The sequence below is a fragment of the Zonotrichia albicollis genome, chromosome Z (genome assembly GCF_047830755.1).
Source record: "Zonotrichia albicollis isolate bZonAlb1 chromosome Z, bZonAlb1.hap1, whole genome shotgun sequence".
Lineage (NCBI taxonomy): Eukaryota > Metazoa > Chordata > Aves > Passeriformes > Passerellidae > Zonotrichia > Zonotrichia albicollis.
In genome coordinates this window covers 69,656,719-69,675,923 of record NC_133860.1, presented here as the reverse complement: position 1 = coordinate 69,675,923, position 19,205 = coordinate 69,656,719, and the positions used below count along the sequence as shown (strand labels likewise).

The 19,205-nt window shown below is 43.7% G+C and overlaps 1 protein-coding gene across 1 annotated transcript in view; it reads left to right on the top strand.

The window, feature by feature from the left end:
• The window catches only part of MUSK (muscle associated receptor tyrosine kinase), a 59,889-nt gene that overhangs the window by 25,597 nt on the left and 15,087 nt on the right, over positions 1-19,205 (top strand). Inside the window, exons 6-12 of the mRNA XM_074533044.1 lie at positions 1,034-1,158; positions 4,992-5,155; positions 9,411-9,677; positions 14,387-14,562; positions 14,982-15,005; positions 18,134-18,222; positions 18,564-18,723. Of these exons, the coding sequence (XP_074389145.1) occupies positions 1,034-1,158; positions 4,992-5,155; positions 9,411-9,677; positions 14,387-14,562; positions 14,982-15,005; positions 18,134-18,222; positions 18,564-18,723 (1,005 nt within the window). The remainder of the gene's footprint in view (positions 1-1,033; positions 1,159-4,991; positions 5,156-9,410; positions 9,678-14,386; positions 14,563-14,981; positions 15,006-18,133; positions 18,223-18,563; positions 18,724-19,205) is intronic.

Here is a 19,205-nt window from a genome sequence, read left to right as displayed (position 1 = left end):
TGTAACTCACTAAGCATGAGAAATTTGAGTAAGAAATAGCAGTGCTTTTGAGCCTGCTTCTGTACAGACATTCTGGTGTTTCCATTAAAAATTTTAGGTCAAAACTCAAATGTTCCAGGTGGGAAGTTTCTCTTCTCTGCTTTTCTCTATGTGGTCCAAGTACAGCAGCTTGTTAAGACCATCAGGGTTGTGTTTCTGGATCAAAATAAGTTTTCAGCAAAAAATATTTCAGTTGTTATTTCTGGCCAACAGTCCTCACCCTTGCCCCCTTCCCCAATTCCAAATCCCCCCATTCCCTATCTCCCCCCCCAACCCAACAACAACAAAAAACAACAACAAAAACGGAAGGGGGCTGGGTGAAGGGAATGCTTATGTCACTTTTCTGCAGGGGGCCCAGTAACCATATGTCCACAAAAGAAGCAAGAGCTGTAGAAATGAGAAGCCACTTCAAAAATCTACTTTTCCACTGCAATCTCATCTTCCTAAAGTTTTTGCCAGCCACTCTCTCATACCTCAATGCTTGATGTTAGACATTTTCCCTCAGGGCAGCTTGTTGTTGTGTGGAAAATGCCAGTGTTTGCAGCACTCCGTGGCAAGTTTTCATCACTGCAATCAGACTGAGATGTTTATCTGACCCTTAGCCTTCATGGCACATATCCATACTGGTGGTTCTTAATGGTTCAGACAAAGTTTCACAGGTCAGCCGGGGAAGGGCAGCATGGTAACTTGCTGCTTTTTTTGCTGTAAGCTGTTCCATCTGCATGCTACCAAAGAGTTTCCTCTCGGTTTTCTTGCACATTACCTCCTCTAGGCTTTGGACTTGACACAAATTTCCAGCGGTAAACTTATGGTCCATAAGGTGCAGAATGTAACTATTTGCAGAATGTAAATATTTTTTTTTGTCCTCCTCATGGGAAGCCTGTTCGTGCTCTACTTTTATTCATGGAGCTGTGACTTACATCAAGGAGTACCCCCAGGCACCAGCCTCAGCATTACATTATTGTTCAACTAGCACCTTTGTCTTCTCTTACAGTGTTTGCCAGAATCCTGAAGGCTCCTGAATCCCAAAACATCACCTTTGGGTCCGTGGTGACACTGCGGTGCACAGCGACCGGCATTCCAGTCCCTACTGTCACCTGGCTGGAAAATGGGAAAGCTGTAAGTGCCTCTTTTTCATGTTTTTGGCACTGGAGGACTGCTATCAGCTGGAAGGGCTGGTAGTCAGCACCAGTGATTTCTATTCCTTCCTAACTTAGCACCTTGTTTTTCAAACTGGTTGAGTCCAGCTCATCTCTCTGCTGCAGTTTTCCCTGGAAAAATATTGTCCCCCTTATCCACGGTGTTGTATTACTTAATTTTTTAGGATCTAAAAAGCCCAAGATTAATTTGTTAGGATCTAAAAAGCCCAAGAAGGGCGCTTTAGATCTTTCCAACCATCCTCCAAGACAGAATTTCTAGGACTTCATTGTGTCTTTCTGCAGCTATCTTTCCCTTCCTTTTTTAATAACATGGTAACAATAATAAGGAAAATTGCATATCTGACAAATATGTCAAATATGACATGGAGTTAGATGGACCTGTTTTGAGGTCAAATACCTGTGGAACCGCATTATGCACAGGATATTTGAAGAAGATAATAGATCTGAAATTTTCTAGGCTGACCTAGGTGATGTGAAATATCTCATGAATTTATGCCTGGGTGGGAACATCTTCTTAAGAAAGGCACACCCTCTTCAGTGGCAGGCACCAAAGAATGCAAATCCACTGCGTCTCATAGGAAAGTTTCTGTGGTGTAATGATCCTGACCACTTAATATGGGTGCTTGCTTTCAATTTGCCTGGCTTTCATGCCTGTGTGTAGGCTGTTGCAATGCCTTCATATCAGTGAGCTGAATACCTGCTTGATGTCTAATATTGCCTGTGTGGGAGTGAGCAGGGAACCAGTCATGGTAGCATTGCAGCCCAAGCCTGCCATAGCTTCCCTCTAGTCTTCATGCACTTAAGATGAACACGTTTTATACTCTCTTTGGTCTTTTGACAGCTTTTTAAAGGGCGTGATCTCCAGGGCATGATTCTGTGGAGGCAGGTGGAGTGTCTGCTGAGTGCAGGCTGGTGATCTGCTTTTGCTCTTTCTCATGGACCTCCTGTCAGCCCCGAGTCCTTCTGAGCATAGGCTGATCCTGATTCCTGTGGACTTGCTGGTCCAGAGGACCAATAAATCCCCTTGGTTCTTACTTCAAGGGGCTATCACTATCTTGTTTTGTATCTCCTCTCTCCACACATTAAAACAAGTTATTAAGACCCCATGGCTACTCTGCAGGCTGTCTTCCTTCCTTGCCTTCTCTATACCTTACTGTGTCCTCCAGTCTGATTAGGGCTAATTTTCTATATTCCTTCTGTGTTGCTAGGCAGAGCAGCAAAGGGATCAGATCAGCCTCTGCTGGGACCCATGGGTTCTTGGTGGTTTCTGACAATATTTAGTTTGAGACAACTGTAGGAGTTTATTTAAGACTTCTTACCCACTGGGAATGCGACCTTTTGCAGGGGTCAGGGGTACCTGGAAAGAGCAATATATTTTCATAGCACAGACCTGTACTCTGCTGAGATCCCAGTGAGTGGATCCCACAGAGAGCTGAGGTACATGAGATGATGGCCCTGCCTGGACCACTGTCTGACTGGTCATATCTGATCTGCCCCACTGCTGTCTGAAAGGCATAGCCCAGTCCCAGGAGGGTAGTGTTCCTGATTGCCTCATGTTAAATATGGCAAGGAAACCTTAATGAGAGCCTGTCTCTGGGAGAGTCAGCAGTGGATGGGGCATGGTGAATTTGAGGGTTGGTTCACAGCAAGGGTGAGTCCTTTGAAGATGCAGCATGCCTGTGGCGTTATGGTTTCTGAACACCAACCTGTAATTGTCCTGAGGTTCAAAGAACAGGAGTCTGCTGAGCTTACTGAGCTTCCTTGGAAAAGGAGGAGGAAACTCCTCCGTGCAGCAGTTGCCTGGCCTACCTATTTAGAAACACAATACATTTTCCTCCTGCTATGCACCACAGGGCATCATGGACCTTATAATGTAGTTTTCCACATATCCAGGAATAAATGAGCCAGGTGTGAAGATATGAAGAGGTCTGTAATTTCCTGGTAGCTGAAGTGATGTTTTAAAGACTAAAAAGAGAACTCCTGGAAAAAAAAAAAAACTCAGGAAATGTGGTTGAAACGGAAAGGGAATCAGTTAACACAAGGGAACATCTTGAAGTTTCCAGTAAAGCAAACAACAGAAGGCCAGTGTGGAAGTCCTAGGCACCACTGCCTGTGATTTGCCACTGTACACGGTGCATACTGCTTGTACTGCTTGCGGTTACTTGAGGAACCTCTTCCTCCTGTGTCCCAAGCTGGAAGGAACAATCCCAGTTATCTGTGTGCTCAGCAGGCACAGTCCAGTGCTGCCAGATGTGGAACACCTGAGGCCTGAGGAGCCAGCAGGAGAGAAGACTGGATTAGCACAAGCTGCTCATGGCAAGCAGCCACCTATCCCACCAAGATGCTGGAAGGCAGGGAGGGCTATAGGAAATACCTCCTTCCCACTGAGAAGGTCCCTGCACCATTTTAGTGCTGAGGGGTTTCTGGAGAGAAAAGGAGTCTAAAACTAAATTTGAGCAGCTCTGTAACAAAAGACATATCTGTGAAAAAATATCCCCTGGGCTCCCACCCTCTTGAACTGACTTCATGTTATAAGGCCAAATATATCCCTGGTCCCTTCATTTGCACAGTGGCTGACATACCTGGTGCAGTACTTAAAAACTGTATTGGTCTGATTATTTAGTGATTTCTTCCCATGAACATTCTTTCACCACAAGTCTAAGCTGACACTGAGAGACACAAAACAAATATATTCTTTTCATCATTTTCTTTTCATAGAGAATCCAATCTGCTTACAAGACATGGAACAACAAGGAAAAACACTGATGACTTCCTAGTTTTTTCGATTATTGCTATCAATACAATTGATATTTCATTTCACTGAAAGGTCTCATTGAAAGCATATTTTTACTGACCTCCAGGGAGGTCAGATTAATACTTCTGTCTTAGTTACATGTGAAGGTAGAGTGCTTTGCTGGGGTGAATCCAGGGAGAAAATCTCCAAAGTCCTTAGAGTTGGTTACACCTAGGGGGTCCCCAGGCAACATACCTTGCTTGAATTATGTTTGATGCTTCTTATCAGTATGAAGGTTAGAGCAGGCAATACTCTCCTTCCTCCTGCCTTTGCAAGATATAGTCTGTATGTGCCATGCTTTCCTACTTTGATGAATACCATGTTGGCAGGAAAGACTTGCTGGTAAATCAAGGCCAACTAGCCAAAATCAGCAGGCTTCAAGCTCATTTAACTGCAAATTACTGATATGGGAAAAGAGCTGGCCAAAATCATCATATTTTCAGCCCCTTCCACATTTCTAGCGGTGAGATAAGAAAATATATCAGGTATCTGCTGAATTATTGTAGCCAGAGCACTTTCTGTGCTCATGACTGCTTTGAGAGTATTGAAATGATTATACTTATCCAGAATCAATGACTTCCAAACTATTTTCTTTTCTTCCTGTGTATAGCGGATGTTCACAAAGTCATCCTGCGCAGTTCCTTCCTAAGGCATGAAGAGGCAAACTATCTACTACAAGAAGCTGTGTAGTAATTAGCCAGCTCAATTGCATAAACCAAATTGTGACTATGACCCTCTTGAACTGAAACCTAATTGCAAAAGTATTGCTGAGGTGTGAAATAGGAGAGATCTTTTAGTATTTATTTCTGTGTGTGAAGTCGGCGGCTGTGAAAGGGCCAAAGTAGCACCAGCAGCTTTAGGTCTCTGCCACTTTTGTCTCCTTACCACATCTTCCTCTGCCAATTTAAATGCCTGGGACTCTGTCTCAGATTTTTCCTTGGTTTGCCTGTTTGTGTCTTTGTTGGAAATGTTACTGAGCTGGGCTTTCACTCTTTCAGGTTTCTGTGGGGTCGATAGCAGAAACCGTCAAGGACAGAGTGGTTGATTCCAGACTGCAAGTGTATGTCACCCGACCTGGCCTGTTCACTTGTCTTGCCACAAACAAGCACAGCAAAACTTTTGGAGCTGCAAAAGCAGCAGCAACAATCAGCATTTCAGGTATGCAGGGAAAGAAGAGGCCATTAATTTTTTTAGCCTTTCCTGCTGGGGAAGAGGAAAGGGATGTGGAATACTGTGGTGGAAGAGGGGAAGCTTTGGAGAGCTGATAGTGTGTGGGGGCCTAAATTTGAGTACAAGTACATCCTCCACCAGGCTATTTCCTCATATACTCTTACACTTTGGAGACGGGCATAGCTGTCATTTCCTGAATGTTTGATGCTGTCTTGTACTTTGTGTCCCAGAAGCACACTTGGTAAGTTCATCCATATGGAGGAAGTTGTGGCCATGACCCAGCGTTGGTATCATCTAACAGCAAAGTGAAAATAGCTTCAAGCAGTTCAGCTTCACAAGGGGTTGGCATCCAGAAAGCAGGGTGGTTGCTGTCAGAGTAGTACCCTGCCTTGCCTGAAGTTATCTCTTCCCTCAGAGATGTCTCCCAAATGTGAAAATTAATTTCCAAAGAGGAGAAATACCTCTGTCAGAGCTAACTAACAGCATTTGTCATACAGAGAGAAAGGTGGTAGCTTGTCCCATCCCTCTTTGGACAGGCAAGGGGACTTAGTGAGGAACCAGGAATCAAATTGGACATGGGAAGGTAGCCCTGGTTCTGCTTTTAACCAGGCAGGTACTTGTTTATCTCTCAGTGCCTTAGCTTCTAGTTTCTTGATAAAATAATCATGCCCTTTCTTACACTGGGCATTGAAACCTATCAGTAATCTCTGCTCCATAATGTAGTCAGCATTTGGTACTGAATTTCCCATCCCCACTTCTGCTTTCAGCCCAGGCAAGTGTGTGTCCTACAAATGCAGTGGGGCGAACAGGTACTTGGGGCTGGTGGAAGTTTTACTCCTCCAGGCTGTGTGTGCTCAGCAGGAGGAGAACTACCCCCTAGACCTGAGCAGGAGTCTGCCTTGGCCTTGCCCCAGCTCACGAGGCTCCAAGGGGAGAGGTGCCCTGGCGCTTGGCTGGTGCCCAGTGCCTCCTCCCTGTGCTGGCACTGCCCAGATCCCTGTGGCACGGCAAGCCAGGGCCACTGCTGTGTGCCGCTGCTGCATCCCCAGCCCTGGCATCTCCTGGTTGTTACAGCTGCTGCCTCAAGTAATGGATATCCATGTGGCTTAAACACAGGATGCTGCCTGCTGGTTACAAGGGACCCAAAGGACCAGGATAAAAGTGTGGGTTTATGGTGCAAGAGTCTACTTCAGCTGGCACTGCCATCAACAATCCACTTCCTCCTCCTTCTTTCTCACTTTACAGTGTTCAATGTTGGCCAACTTTTCTTCCCCACAAGAAGATACAAACAAAGGAATAGAATTTAGGTGCATTTTTTTTCATACAGCTTACAGTTGTCAGATACATTTCCTAGCATGGAAATCTTGACTTATGAATCTCAGAGGGAGCAATGAAGTGTTACTGATGTCTTTTCCATTTCTTCTTTCTCCTGGTTCATCCCAATTCCTGGATCTGGTGCCTCTTGGCAGAATGGAGGTAAGAATGATTTTCTGTGGCTTTGTGGAGGCCCTTTCTGGGCCAGGGAGAAGAAAAATAATGAGCCAAGGGGGTCTGGTAAATTTGGTTTAAATTAAGGGGTAGGGTTCTCTCATTCCAACTGTGCATAGGAGGTTCACCCATAGGGATCACTGATCTCCTTTACAAAGGCATAACTGGAGATTAAGCTTGGGTAGTTAACAATTGTTTTGAGTCAAGCCAGCAGTAAGGCTGTTTGAAATATGGTAGTGGGAAGAATATTCTGAAGAAACTTCTGCTTGGTTACAGATCCACAGTTTGCCTTGACCTTATAAATGTTCATGGCAAAGCTTAACTGCAAGGTAAACTCCTACTTGTTCACAATTAATAAATGTAATTTGGTTTGTTGCTCACCAGATCAGGGCAGGAGAAGATTGTTTGTTCCAAGCAGAGTTATGGATGAATAAAGCCACTTACATGCAATGAGAAATGAACTTCTGCTTAGTAATTATTGCAGGACTGAACAATTTAGTGGGTCTTTTCTCTTTAGAATCCTTCCATGTTTCTACACAGTGCACTGGCTGAGCAGTCTGGAAGGAAAATGAGAATGTTAGCCTGGGAGATGGGCTGGCAGTTTCTGGCCACCACAGAAAAGAGCAGAGCCTGGGAAAGTCTGAGCAAATGGTTTTGCCACTCTGCTGACACAGGCTCCCTGCAAAGGCTATTGCTTTCATCACAGGAGCTTGCAAGGTTGATTCAGGAAGTTTGTAAGTGATTAAGTGACCACCCAATGGCAGACTTACGCCTTACACCTGCACCCCTGCAGGTATGACAGGCATGGGGACACAGACCAAGTGCTCAGCCCATCTGTCCTATAGGTGTTCTTAACATTTGCTGCATTATATTTCCTTTCTGTGACAAACCATTGTGAGAAACATGTTGTTGCTACTTCTCCATTGCAACTTGGTCTGTGTCCCCTTGCATATTTTATAAAAGCAAGGAAACATTATGTTAGCACTGTTAGCTCTTCTCGGTCTGCCTCTGAAGTCCCCTGAAGTCAGCAGCACAACAGCCCCATGCACACCTGTCCCTGCTTTTGCCCCTGGCCACAGGAAGGATGCAACTTTCAAATTAAGCACAATGGGAATCATCAGGGAAATGCAAATAACATGACCCCTGCCATGCCAAGAGCAGTTCCAGCAGGGTGCTGGGATTGGTGCATTGCTTTGGGGAAACCTGCTGTGTGCAGGAAGATTTCATGGTCTGTGAGACTCATGCAGCATGCTGGGAGACTCCTGTGTCACATGAAAGTGTGTCCATGGAGCCTGAGATGATACAGTGTCAGAGCATCACTGCCATTTTGGTAAACCTCAAAGGATTGGTGCCTTCTTGTAATTTTTATCCAGTGTAACACAGAAAAAAAAATTAAAGAAAAAATTCACATGGAGCCCAAAATAGAGCAACTAAAACAGGGCCAGGGATTGTCATCTGCAGAAATAGCATCTGAAGAACAGAAATGTGAGCATCCTGTGTAATCCTTTGTCCATGTACCTCCAGCTTTCCAAAAAAAAAAAAAAAAAATCAGCAAGAAACCCCAGAGTTAACAATGGGTGATTATTTGGACAAGGGAAAGAAATAAAAGGCAAAGATACAAATAGCTCTGTTGACTGCTCCAAATGGTTGGCATGTTGTGAATTGAACTCTCTGACCCCAGTTACACTGACAGAATGGCAGTGGGGACAGCTGCACCCAGCCCTCCTCTCTGCCCTGATTTGGCCATGCCCCACACACAGGCAATCTGTTTTCACAGCTTTGCCTCCCGTACCCAGGACTCTGCATCCCATGGGCTGCCTGGGCAGAGGGCACCTCCTCACTGGCAGTCCTGGCTGCTGGTGGGTGACTGTGGGAGCCACTGGAAGCACGGCTGGTCTGTGCACTGCCCTTGCCCTGCTGCTTGCTTTTGATGGCCATGGGAATGTAGGGAGGAAGGGAGGGGGAAGAGATCTCCTTCCAGATACAACTAACATGGGAATGATAAATGGCCCTCAAAGAAGATGACCCTACTGTGATTTTACTGCTCCTGCATAGCTCTGTCTCCATGCTATGTGTCAGGACTTAGCAAAATGGGAGATGTGGTGAAAAGATGCACCTTGCAGAAAAACACCGGGAAGGAAAACACAAAGACTTGTGCCTTCCTCATCTCTGAGTTCCCCAGCTAAAGGTGTGGAAGAGGGACAGGTCAGGAATGGTGCAGGAGCTGTGGAAGGGCAGGCAGGAGCTTGGTCTGACCTTGTGGAAAATTCCCTGGTACACGATGGGTTGAACTTACCTGGCTCCTGTTCATCAACTCTATCTTACATTAAACTCTAACTCTTGTTAGACAGCAGAGTGAAAAATCCTGAGTTACCACAGAACTGCAAGCAATGCAAGCAAGAAGCATGGCTGATCCCTACTGCAGGGAAGCAGGAAAGTAAAATACTTTCCCATTAGAGCCCAGAGGCAGGATGAGGGGCTATGCTAGGTCATGGTTCTCTGTGATTGCTCAGCCTTAACAACACTTGGTCAGAGCCTCCTCCCTGGAGCTCACCTGGGCTGGTACCAGGGTACCCTGCAGAATTTTCATTCTTGTGATATAATAGCTGGTTTTAGTGGTATAAACATCTACCATGTCCTCTGCCCTGTTAGCCTTACACATGCCACTTTATTCAGAAACAGGGCCATTGTGCTCATGCAGCTGTTCAGGTCTGTGAGCTTACTCTTTGTCTGTGTGTGTGTGCTCTTGTCCTCGACAGCAAGCTGTACAAGGGTGACGCAGGCTACTGCAGCACATACAGAGGTGAGGTGTGTAGTGCTATCTTGGCGAAGAATGCTCTTGTTTTCTTCAACTCCTCGTATGCTGACCCAGAGGAGACCCAAGAGTTGCTTGTGCACACTGCCTGGACTGAACTGAAAATGGTGAGTTCATTCTGCCAACCGGCTGCTGAGTCTCTGCTGTGTAACTACATCTTCCAGGAGTGCAATCCTTCAGGAGCTGGGCCAGCTCCAAAGCCAGTGTGCAGGTAAATGAAGAAAAACATGCTCATATTTCACTTTCATTTTGTGGGGATGTGTGTGCAGCAGGGGAGTGGTGAGGGACTGTCCAGGCTTGCTTGCAGTAGCAAGTGAAGCTGACTGAAGCTGGGCCCTCTAGCTTTGCACAGGTTTTCCCTTTGCTCTCTCTTCTGTACACACAGACTGATTCAGCTCTCACTGTGCTCATTGCTAGGGTGTGGTCTGGATTTGAAGTCCACACATCTACATTACATCAGGTGTTTGAAAGATTGTGTTGAAAAGAAGTATCAATTTGAATTACATAAGTAGTTTCAATAATTCATATTGTTTTCTGTTATTGTTATCTTACTAGGCCAGTATCTATATTTTTTATTTCTATAAAGAGTAATTGCTTCTTTCAAATTTTGACTAAATGCAGCTCCAGAAAATGCAACAAATCTGGCTAAGGCAATATACCAATCATTTAGTACTTTCTGCTATGACAAAAATGATGAGACCAGAGGCATTGCCTGTGTAGTTGTACCTGATAAACCAAAACTACCATGTGGTTATAGTATCTTTCTGTATGCAGAGAAATGTGCATTGAAATTGGGCTGACAGGGAACCTGAGGAGTCCAAAGCATCTCTTACTATAGCTAATCTACTGTTGACAGGTATTTGTAAACACATCCCAGTGACAGACACTACTCTCTCCTTACACAACCTCCTGAGCAGCCCTTCCCTTGCTGCTCCTTGTCCTCCCACCATGGTCATGGAGGCGAGTTTCTTTCTTTCCTCTTTGCAGTGAAATTTTACATCCTTCCCAAATTCTCTGACTAGATTAAAACAGGTTTTCCCAAGCCCTGCACACAGTTTTTGCTCTTCTGCCCAGTCCAGGTTTGGTTATTTTTAAATGAAACAGAATTATGACTGCCTGCTGTGCTTTGCAGAGAACAGCCCCGCACACACATATCAGGGTGAAGCTTTTTCTTTCCTGTCATGTTCAGCCCCTAAAAGAGTAGTCATTACCCATACCCCATTTGGGCAGCTGACATCCCTGCCTAAAGTGCACTGCTTTGATCTTGTCCTCCTTGAAATACATTTTAAAATACTATTCAGATCTGCATTTACTGGAAGAGTAGCCCCAGCTCTAGTGTCCCAAATAAGAATACAAACCTTTTCTACAGACATGGCAAGCACACTGCTGGATGGACTTGTGCCTGATGTCTAATGGCAATAATTTCTCCAGATATGTAGGGGCTTTTTAAGACAACCGGCAACATGTTGGTTTTGTAATTGGGACCTTTTTCATTGCTTCTCCTTTAACACCTCTAAAACAAAGGCACAGAGGAAAATCCCACTGTAAATATTGACCATACATTTGGCTTTCTACTTGGTACCTATGCTGCCTTGTATCCTACGAAACAATAATACGTGCAACTATCCAGAGATAGTCATGCAGCCAAGTACTACCATTTGCTTTTTGCTAGCAGGCTCCTCCCTACCACCTCAATATTCTGCTCTTTGTCATTGTGCCCTTAAACACATGATCACTCTGCCTTTTTTCAAGACCTGTGACAGTATTTGTATCTCAGCCACACATGCATTAACAACACATTAGTCAGCTAAGGGTTTTGCATATTGCTCTGCAAAGTATTTCAGTTAGATCTTGGCCTTGCTTCATTTACCCCTGCCCATGAGTGGCCCTGCAGGACCAGAACTCATAGTGATTTGACTGAAGACCTGTACTTCTGGGGCACTTCTAAAGTCAGAATTATATAAACTAACATAAATATTCACTTGATCTTGATGCACCTGAGCTAACAGTTACAACATCTGCTAATATATCTAAATGTTAATGGGCTTGCCTGGAACCATTTTTCTTCAAATTCATGAGTTGGTTTTTATTAATTATGCCTCCCTCCTTCGACCCTAATTTTAATGCAGCTTTCTTTATAAGAAAAATTCTGAAACAGCATCCTTCCTGATTCCTGTCCTCAGAGAGCATCAGCTGGACAGCCGTTCTTCCAGAGCCCAATACTCCTTTTGATAACTCAGACATCTTATGGACTTCTTTATGGCTGAGAGAGGTCTGGGGGCTCTTGAACACATCTCACATGGTCTTGGTTACTTTCCAATTCTCTTAACTTCTTTTTACTGACAACTTTATAGCTTTCTGCAGAAGCTGGCTAGACTACACAAGTTTTCAGCTGAAATACTTCATGAGTAAGAATTTAACTCTATCCAATGTGGGAGAGCTCTCCCAGTTTTTCAGCTACATACTGCCCTCAATATATGCCCATGTATTTGTATCTTATTATTTATTTTCTGCACCATTTTTTCTTTTCTATGTTGTTTTTTTAATTTCATTTGGTTTGGAAGCTAGCTAGCAAGAATGACAAGTGACAGGCTGAGTAAAACTTTTCTAAAAGTAATCAGGGGGTAAAATAAGATGAAATGAAACAAGAAAACTACATGGGGAAAGTTCACTCAATGTAAATTTAGATGCAAATTGATTAAAATGAGAGTTTTTAAGGGAAAGTGACGTCTCATCTCATAATTCTTGATTACATCTGCCTCTTGTTGCTGGCTGCTATTGCAATAGCAGAACAACCCCCAGTTTCTGTTTCAATCACTGCTGATAGGAAGTGATCGGGCTGTAGGGAACAGTCTTGTGTTGGGGAAAGTTCTTCCTTGTTTGGGTCTGTGTGTCCCCACCTCCCCTTACATAGTCTCTTGTGGTCCCTAGAAACACTCCTGGCACACTTGCTGTCTTCTGCCATTACTGCTCTTTGTCCATCTGTCATTTCCATGACATAACATTTCCAATAATAACCTGAAGTAATCTTTGCCTGTGACCTCAGCAAACCCTCTGTGCACAGCATTGGGTGCTACAACAGCGGTGTGAACCCATCCAGGAGTGACTGACCACCCTCCCTCTGGCTGTGTTACCATTCTTCCAGGGTGCAGATAACCTTCCTTTAGCCCTGGAGCAGACAGCACTGCAGAAGAATGGTCTTCTGCGTTTTGCAGTTGAACACTGAATAAAGGGCTTATTTAACGGTGCTTGGGATCCAAGAATGAACCGAGCTAATTCAGTCCAGATCTCCCAGGTCTCAGCCAGTGCTTCAAATGCAAGTTTTTCTCATTTCCCTATCTAAGTATTTCTTTACTTCACAAGGTCACTCCTGTTCCACATGTTGTTTAACATAAAAAAGATAAATTTGCCATCTGGCCGCATTCTGGCTTCCATGGAAGGGAGGAAGGAATAAGCCAGGACTGGCTAAAACCAAGCACAGAGTACCTGGGAATTGATGACTTCAGCCTGCTGAATTGAGGGGCATCCATTACTGTTGCAGAAAAGCTGTTTCTCTAGTAGAATTCTCAATGACCCTTCAGGCGCTTTAGAGGGTTTGCAGTGTTGTTAGCCATTGCTGATGTTCATGACCATCTGCTCTTGCCAAAACTGTTGTATAATTAAGGAGGTTGCATCAACCCACCAGGTGGTGAATTTGGCTAAATCCTTCCCCACACACCCCAGAAGTACATTTTGCTTTCTGCATCATTGTGTGATGAGTTGTGGATCTGGGAAAGGCTCCAGCTGAGCTGTGCAAAAGAAATCTCTGCACATGACCTCAAAGTTGATTTTGTAACTCAGGCTCTCAAGAATGGCTACATAAATAAGCAAATCACTGATAAACTGACCAATATAATAAATCCACAAACTTCCCAGAATGGTGTGTTTTCTTTTTTTTCTTTTCCTTTTTTTTCTAGTGCAGGTATTTCTACCTCACCCTTTTCCACAAACAATTTCTCATATAAGTCCCATTTAAAAATCCAACGCACTTCTTGTCAGTGTATATTTCACATTGTTATGGAGGCAACACATTAGGTGGGAGACAGGTCACTTTTTTACCAGGCAATTTGCAGATATCTACATAGAAAAAAATGGATTTAAAGTTGTTGCCTGTAGACACAATTAAAAAATTCTGGGGTTTTATTCAGTGAGATTAAAATTATATGCAAATATTTAATATAAGAAGGTTAAGAATTGCAGCTCACATTTTGGTTTTAGTAGATGACAGAAGCCAAGTGAGATTTTAGGATATATTGAAAAATTCTAACTCTAGAAATGAGAGGGAGACTATTTACAAGAGCATGTAGTGACAGGATGGAGGGAACGCCTTCAAACTGAAAGAGGTTTAGATTAAATAATAGGAAGAAATGATTTACTGTGAGGATAGTGAGAGACTGGCACAGGTGGCCCAGGGAAGCTGTGTATGCCTCATCCCTGGAAGTGTCCAAGGCCAGGTTGGATGGGGCTTTGATCTACCTGGTTGAGTGGAAGCTGCCCCTGTCCATGGCAGGAAATTGGAAATAGATGATCTTTGATGTCTCTTTCAACACAAACCATTCTATGATGTTTATTAGAAGAACATGTGAAAAAAATCTGTAGAAAAAGATTGGAATGAACTCCTCATAGTTTGGTACGTGTTGTGTTTTGAGCATAACCCTGCTTCATTAAAAATGTAGGTTTGTATGTTTCTTAAAGGAAGCTGTTGCATTTCATACAGTTTCTTTTATTGTTTATGAGCCAGACACGCTGGCTTCAAAGAAGTGTCACCCCATTAATGGATTTCTGTCAGCTTGATAACTCCTGCACTTCACTGCTAAGTGCAGCCTTTTTTTTTCAAGCCATTGACAGCTGTATTTCACTGTTTTTTGCAAAACAACGTAGAGAGAATTGCCTTGCTGTAAAGGATCTCTACTGCTTTAAGGAATGGCTCTCAATGGAGGAGAACTCTCAGAAGGGGATTTACAAGCCAGGGCTGATGCTGCTCACTCTTCCTGAATGCAACAGGTTGCCCAGCCTGCACGAGAATCCCAGCTCCTGTACCCACATCCCTTTCTTTGGTAAGATGGCACATGCTGCTGATTGTCCAGAGAGCTGTGCTCTTGGTAAGGGAGAGGGGAAGGGTACGATCCATAATTTACAGCTAAAGTAAAAGCTGATGGTGGCTACGGTCCTGTCAGCATCTCCCGTGCATGGAATTGTGGAGGCTGCTGTAGCTGTTTGCCTCTCTCGTGCAACCAGGGTGTGGGAAAAATCCCTCAAGTAAATAAAGCCTGGATCTTTACTGGGAAGATCATAACAATCCTGAAAAACAGTCTTAATGATGGCAAAGTTGCCACTTGGGTGCCTTTACAAATAATTAAGCTGTTTAAGCACTGCTAGGGAGGGAACCTTTTCCTGTAACATGCTTCTAAGTGAGCATCTGGTGATATTGCATCCTGGACAATCCCTCCTTACATCTTGTCTTGTCTTTTTACAGATTTCAAGAAGGAGAACATAACCAGTAAGTAGACTGCTCCAGACTCTATGTTTTTAGAGACAGAATATTCTTTATTGAAGCTGCCATTTGCACATGTTTTTGTGTTTTCTGCTGGTCCTGGCTGGTTGAATTTAGATTGTTACTGAGGAATATCTGGGTTTCCATGACCGAGGCATGGGGAAACAACACATTTCCAGCTCTTTGGAGGTTGGGGAGACCATGGGCTAGTAACTTTTTATGAGATAGGCATGCTGGTTTTAGATGGTACCCTTCCCTCCAGCTGTTTCCTTTTCTATCTACCCACTGCCTATCATTCCCCTCTATCTATATTTGGATTTCTGATTCTGAGGTCGTTCCAGCCTTGTATGTTAACAACAGGCTTGAAATAAACAGGGCAGGAGACTTTTTCTCCTTTTAATGCCTTTATTATAAGTCAGGATGGCCTTGCAAGACCTTAAGCTACCAGCTCTCTCCTCAAATCACCTCTGAAGTCTGGCTGTTTCTTGTATGAACCTCCCATGGCCAGTGGTGAGACCCAGGCATGTCCTGCAGTGCTGCTTTGACTTCTGTCAGGCTCCCCCCTGCTGCTGGCTGTGGCTGAAGCATGCACACCCAACTCTTGCACTTGTGTGCAATTGCAGTTTCAAGCTCAGCCACTGAACTTGCCTCATTGGAAAAAGGAATCTCTCTCTTGCCAGGCATCTAAGCAGGTGAGGTTTGCAGATTTCGCAGTGGCTCACACCTTATGTATGCAGAGAGAGGCAAACTGAAAAAAAAAAAGGAAATGAATATTGGGGAATGTTCTTTCATGGAAGGATCTTGGCTTCACCTGACAAAACCCCACACCTAGGGGCCTGGTGATGCAGACATGGAGACAAGGGCTTCAGAGCCCTCTGGGCCAGTGCCTACAGCCTGCAAAGGCAGCCTTCCCTGCTCTGGCGGAGGAACCACAAGAGAGAGGTGTCAGCATATGAGAGGAGCATTTGTGGGATGGCTTCAGTCTCCCCACAGTTGTTTCAGGATATATCCTCTGTCTCCTGTGTATTGTGTATGCATGAACTTTTCTGTTCAGCTTCCACTGCATTTTCCCAGAGTGGCATTGCATAAATGTACACTATTCAGTCATGAACCAGGAAGATATAATAGTAGCATTTTAGTAATATTCACCCCTCTTTTTTCTTTAGACCCACTGTTATGTGCACAGGGGTTTGTTGAGCATGAACTGAACTGTTTTCTAGCTTGTTACCAAATTATTCATTAATGTCCAGGTGGACCAGCTATATTATTCCTCTGTCCTCATTGTAGGAAGACAGTCTATGAAAACATCTGCATTTCCAGAGTATGAAAGATTCAGAGGTTCTTAGTGTTGCTCCTGCCCCTAAAGGTGTCCACATTAATCTTTTAAGGCGTACCACTGACATTTATTTCAAATCTGTGCAGAAATCTTTTCCTTGTTTATTACTAGCTGTGTCATGAAGTATGTTTCAGGCACTGCTTTCCTTGTCTTTGAATGTGAAACAAGTAAATTCTCATCTCAGGTACACAAGTATGTTCCAGGACAGTTTAACACCTCTGATTAGGATGTTGCACCTCTACAGGTTCTGGTCACGTGGGGCTGCTATCTTATTACAAATGTGAGTCATAAATGGTATTTATGTATTAGCCAAAGAAATCCACCTTAGAGTATTTTACTTTGCATTTGTCATGAGTTTAAATCCTCTACTGAAGTGTTTAGATGCCTCAGGGCTACATGAACTCAATGCTTTGTTTAAGCTCACTGGACTGGAGTTAACACTTTAGAGGCAGTGTGCCTACCTACAGGTGTATGGTGTCTGCTACCTGCTGAAGCCTCAGTAAGCTGAGAGTCTATCACGATATATAACTGCAACCTGAGTGCAAGAAGAAAACAGCAGATAGTCATGATGCTGTGTTGGCTATGGTCCTGGTACACGAGAAAGTGTACAATCCACAAAGACAGATAGCCTTGTGTCAAATTTGGGTCAACCCTTACACAAAGTGTTCAAGAAGATGAAAAGTATTTGCTTAAAAAAGTCATTATTTTAGAACGCATCATGTTTCTTCTTGTTCTTCTTTATTCCTGAGCTGCGAGATTATGAACATAATAGAAAATAAAATTATGACAAAAGAATGTGCTGGTTTGTTACTTTTTCAAGGCTAACAATGCAATGGACCTTAATACATGCCATCTATTACAATGTTAGCCACAGCTCAGCTGAGTTTAGAGATTAGGTACTATCTATTAGGTACTATTAGGTACTAGAGATTAGGTACTATTAGGTACTATGTATTGAAGTCTGTAAGGCTGCATCTCCTCTGCTGTCTTTCTGCTTCCTAGATTATGCCAGCATACATTAAACTCTCCTATGGGGACAGGTGTATGTGAGGACATACATCCTGTGAGGACATTAATGCATATTCCTGCAGTAAAATCTCAAGATTTTCTGCCTAATTTTTCTGCAGCTGGAACAAGCCCTGTATATGCAGTGACTGCACTACCTTCATTATAAAGAACATCGTTTTATACTGATTCCATTCCTTAAATCATAGTTCAGATCATGTTCAGACAATATGGGTATTGTCTCCATGCATGCAGAAAATCATAGGCTGTTTCCAAATAATCAAAGAGGATAAGCACTGCAGAGAAGCAGGAGGAAGGCACCCTTATGATTTTCAGCTCCCTGCTACCAACCTGAGGAATATGAGTGTCTTCCTATTAGTGCCCCAGTAAGAATGCAGGCTGTGAGTCATGGAACCAGTGCTGTGATTTGCTTTCTGCCTTGGTTTGGCTAGAGTGGATTCAGTGTGGTTCTGCCCTGCACTTTCTTCATGATGTACTGCGAACTATTACAGTTCAACCATCACAGACCCATGGCCTATTTTCTCAATCTGAGAGAGCTGCTGTGCCCTCTTTGAAGTTTTACCAGATTTCTGCCTATGTAAAGTGCAAAATCCATTAGAGTGTAAACAGGAGGCTAAGCAGTGCCCTTTCTGTGTTGTCTAGTCCTTCTGTGTGCTTCACATCTGATGCTGTCAGATGGTCTCATGTAACAACATGAACTTTATTCTTGTGAGCATCTGCTGCAGGACATGTTCTGAAATGCCTTGACCCTACAGGTTTTTTTCTCTTCCAGGGACTTGCTACAGTGGCAATGGCCAGTTTTACCAGGGCACAGCCAACGTCACAGCATCTGGCATTCCCTGCCAGAAGTGGAGTGATCAGGTGAGTGTCAGTGTGAGATGCACCAAATGGAGAGCTGTGCTCGAGGTTTGCTTTTTCAAGGAGTTTCTCAGAGTCAGGCAGCCCAGTCTCAGTGCAAGGGATGAGCAGGGAACAAGTTGCCTTCATTCTTGAGCTCATTTTATAACCTCATCATATTTCAATCTGCAAGTTCTCCTTACTGTGTCAAGATGTGTTCTCTGTCATTTCAGGCAACCAAATGGCTGTTTCACCAAAAGCTCTGTCTTGATTCTCTCCTTTGGGTTTTCTTTTAATTTTGTTTTAATAATAATAGCATGGAAAATTATGCCGAAACACTAATACAATTTGCTTCCTTCCCCAAGGCTCCCCATATGCACAGGAGGACTCCTCAGGTTTTCCCAGAGCTGTTTGATGCTGAGAATTACTGCCGCAACCCAGGTGGTGAGAATGAGCGTCCCTGGTGCTACACAAAGGATCCAGCTGTGACCTGGGAATACTGCAGCGTGTCTCCCTGTGGAGATGGTAGGCAACAGCACTTTATGATTTCTGCCACTGTGGCTGTTCCGGGGCCATGCTAGGTGTTTGCATCCTGGGTACACCAATCTGTTCTGTCCTCTGGATTCAGCTAGCTCTGGGTCTTCTCACAGATTCATTCAGCATCTTTAATGAGAAGGTTTAATGTGCCCCATGAAGAGGGGAAAATGAAGACAGATGAATCAAGCATCTTGCCCTAGGTTATATAAATGCTAAAGATGAAGTGAAATGTTTTGTGATATTCTGAAAAATTGATTTGTCACACTGTTTAGAAGGTAGGGCTTCAGGTTGTTTTCCAAAGTTGTTTAGTTGTTTAGTTTAGGGTGATTTTTTTCAGTAAGACTGCCCACCCCCCCCCAATTCCCCAATTTAAACTAAAAATAAGCCATAAAAAGATGGAAGCCTCTTTGGTTTTTGATGTAGAAGCTAAGTATTCCTGTAATTTCTTGTTCAAAACCAGAAAAAATTTA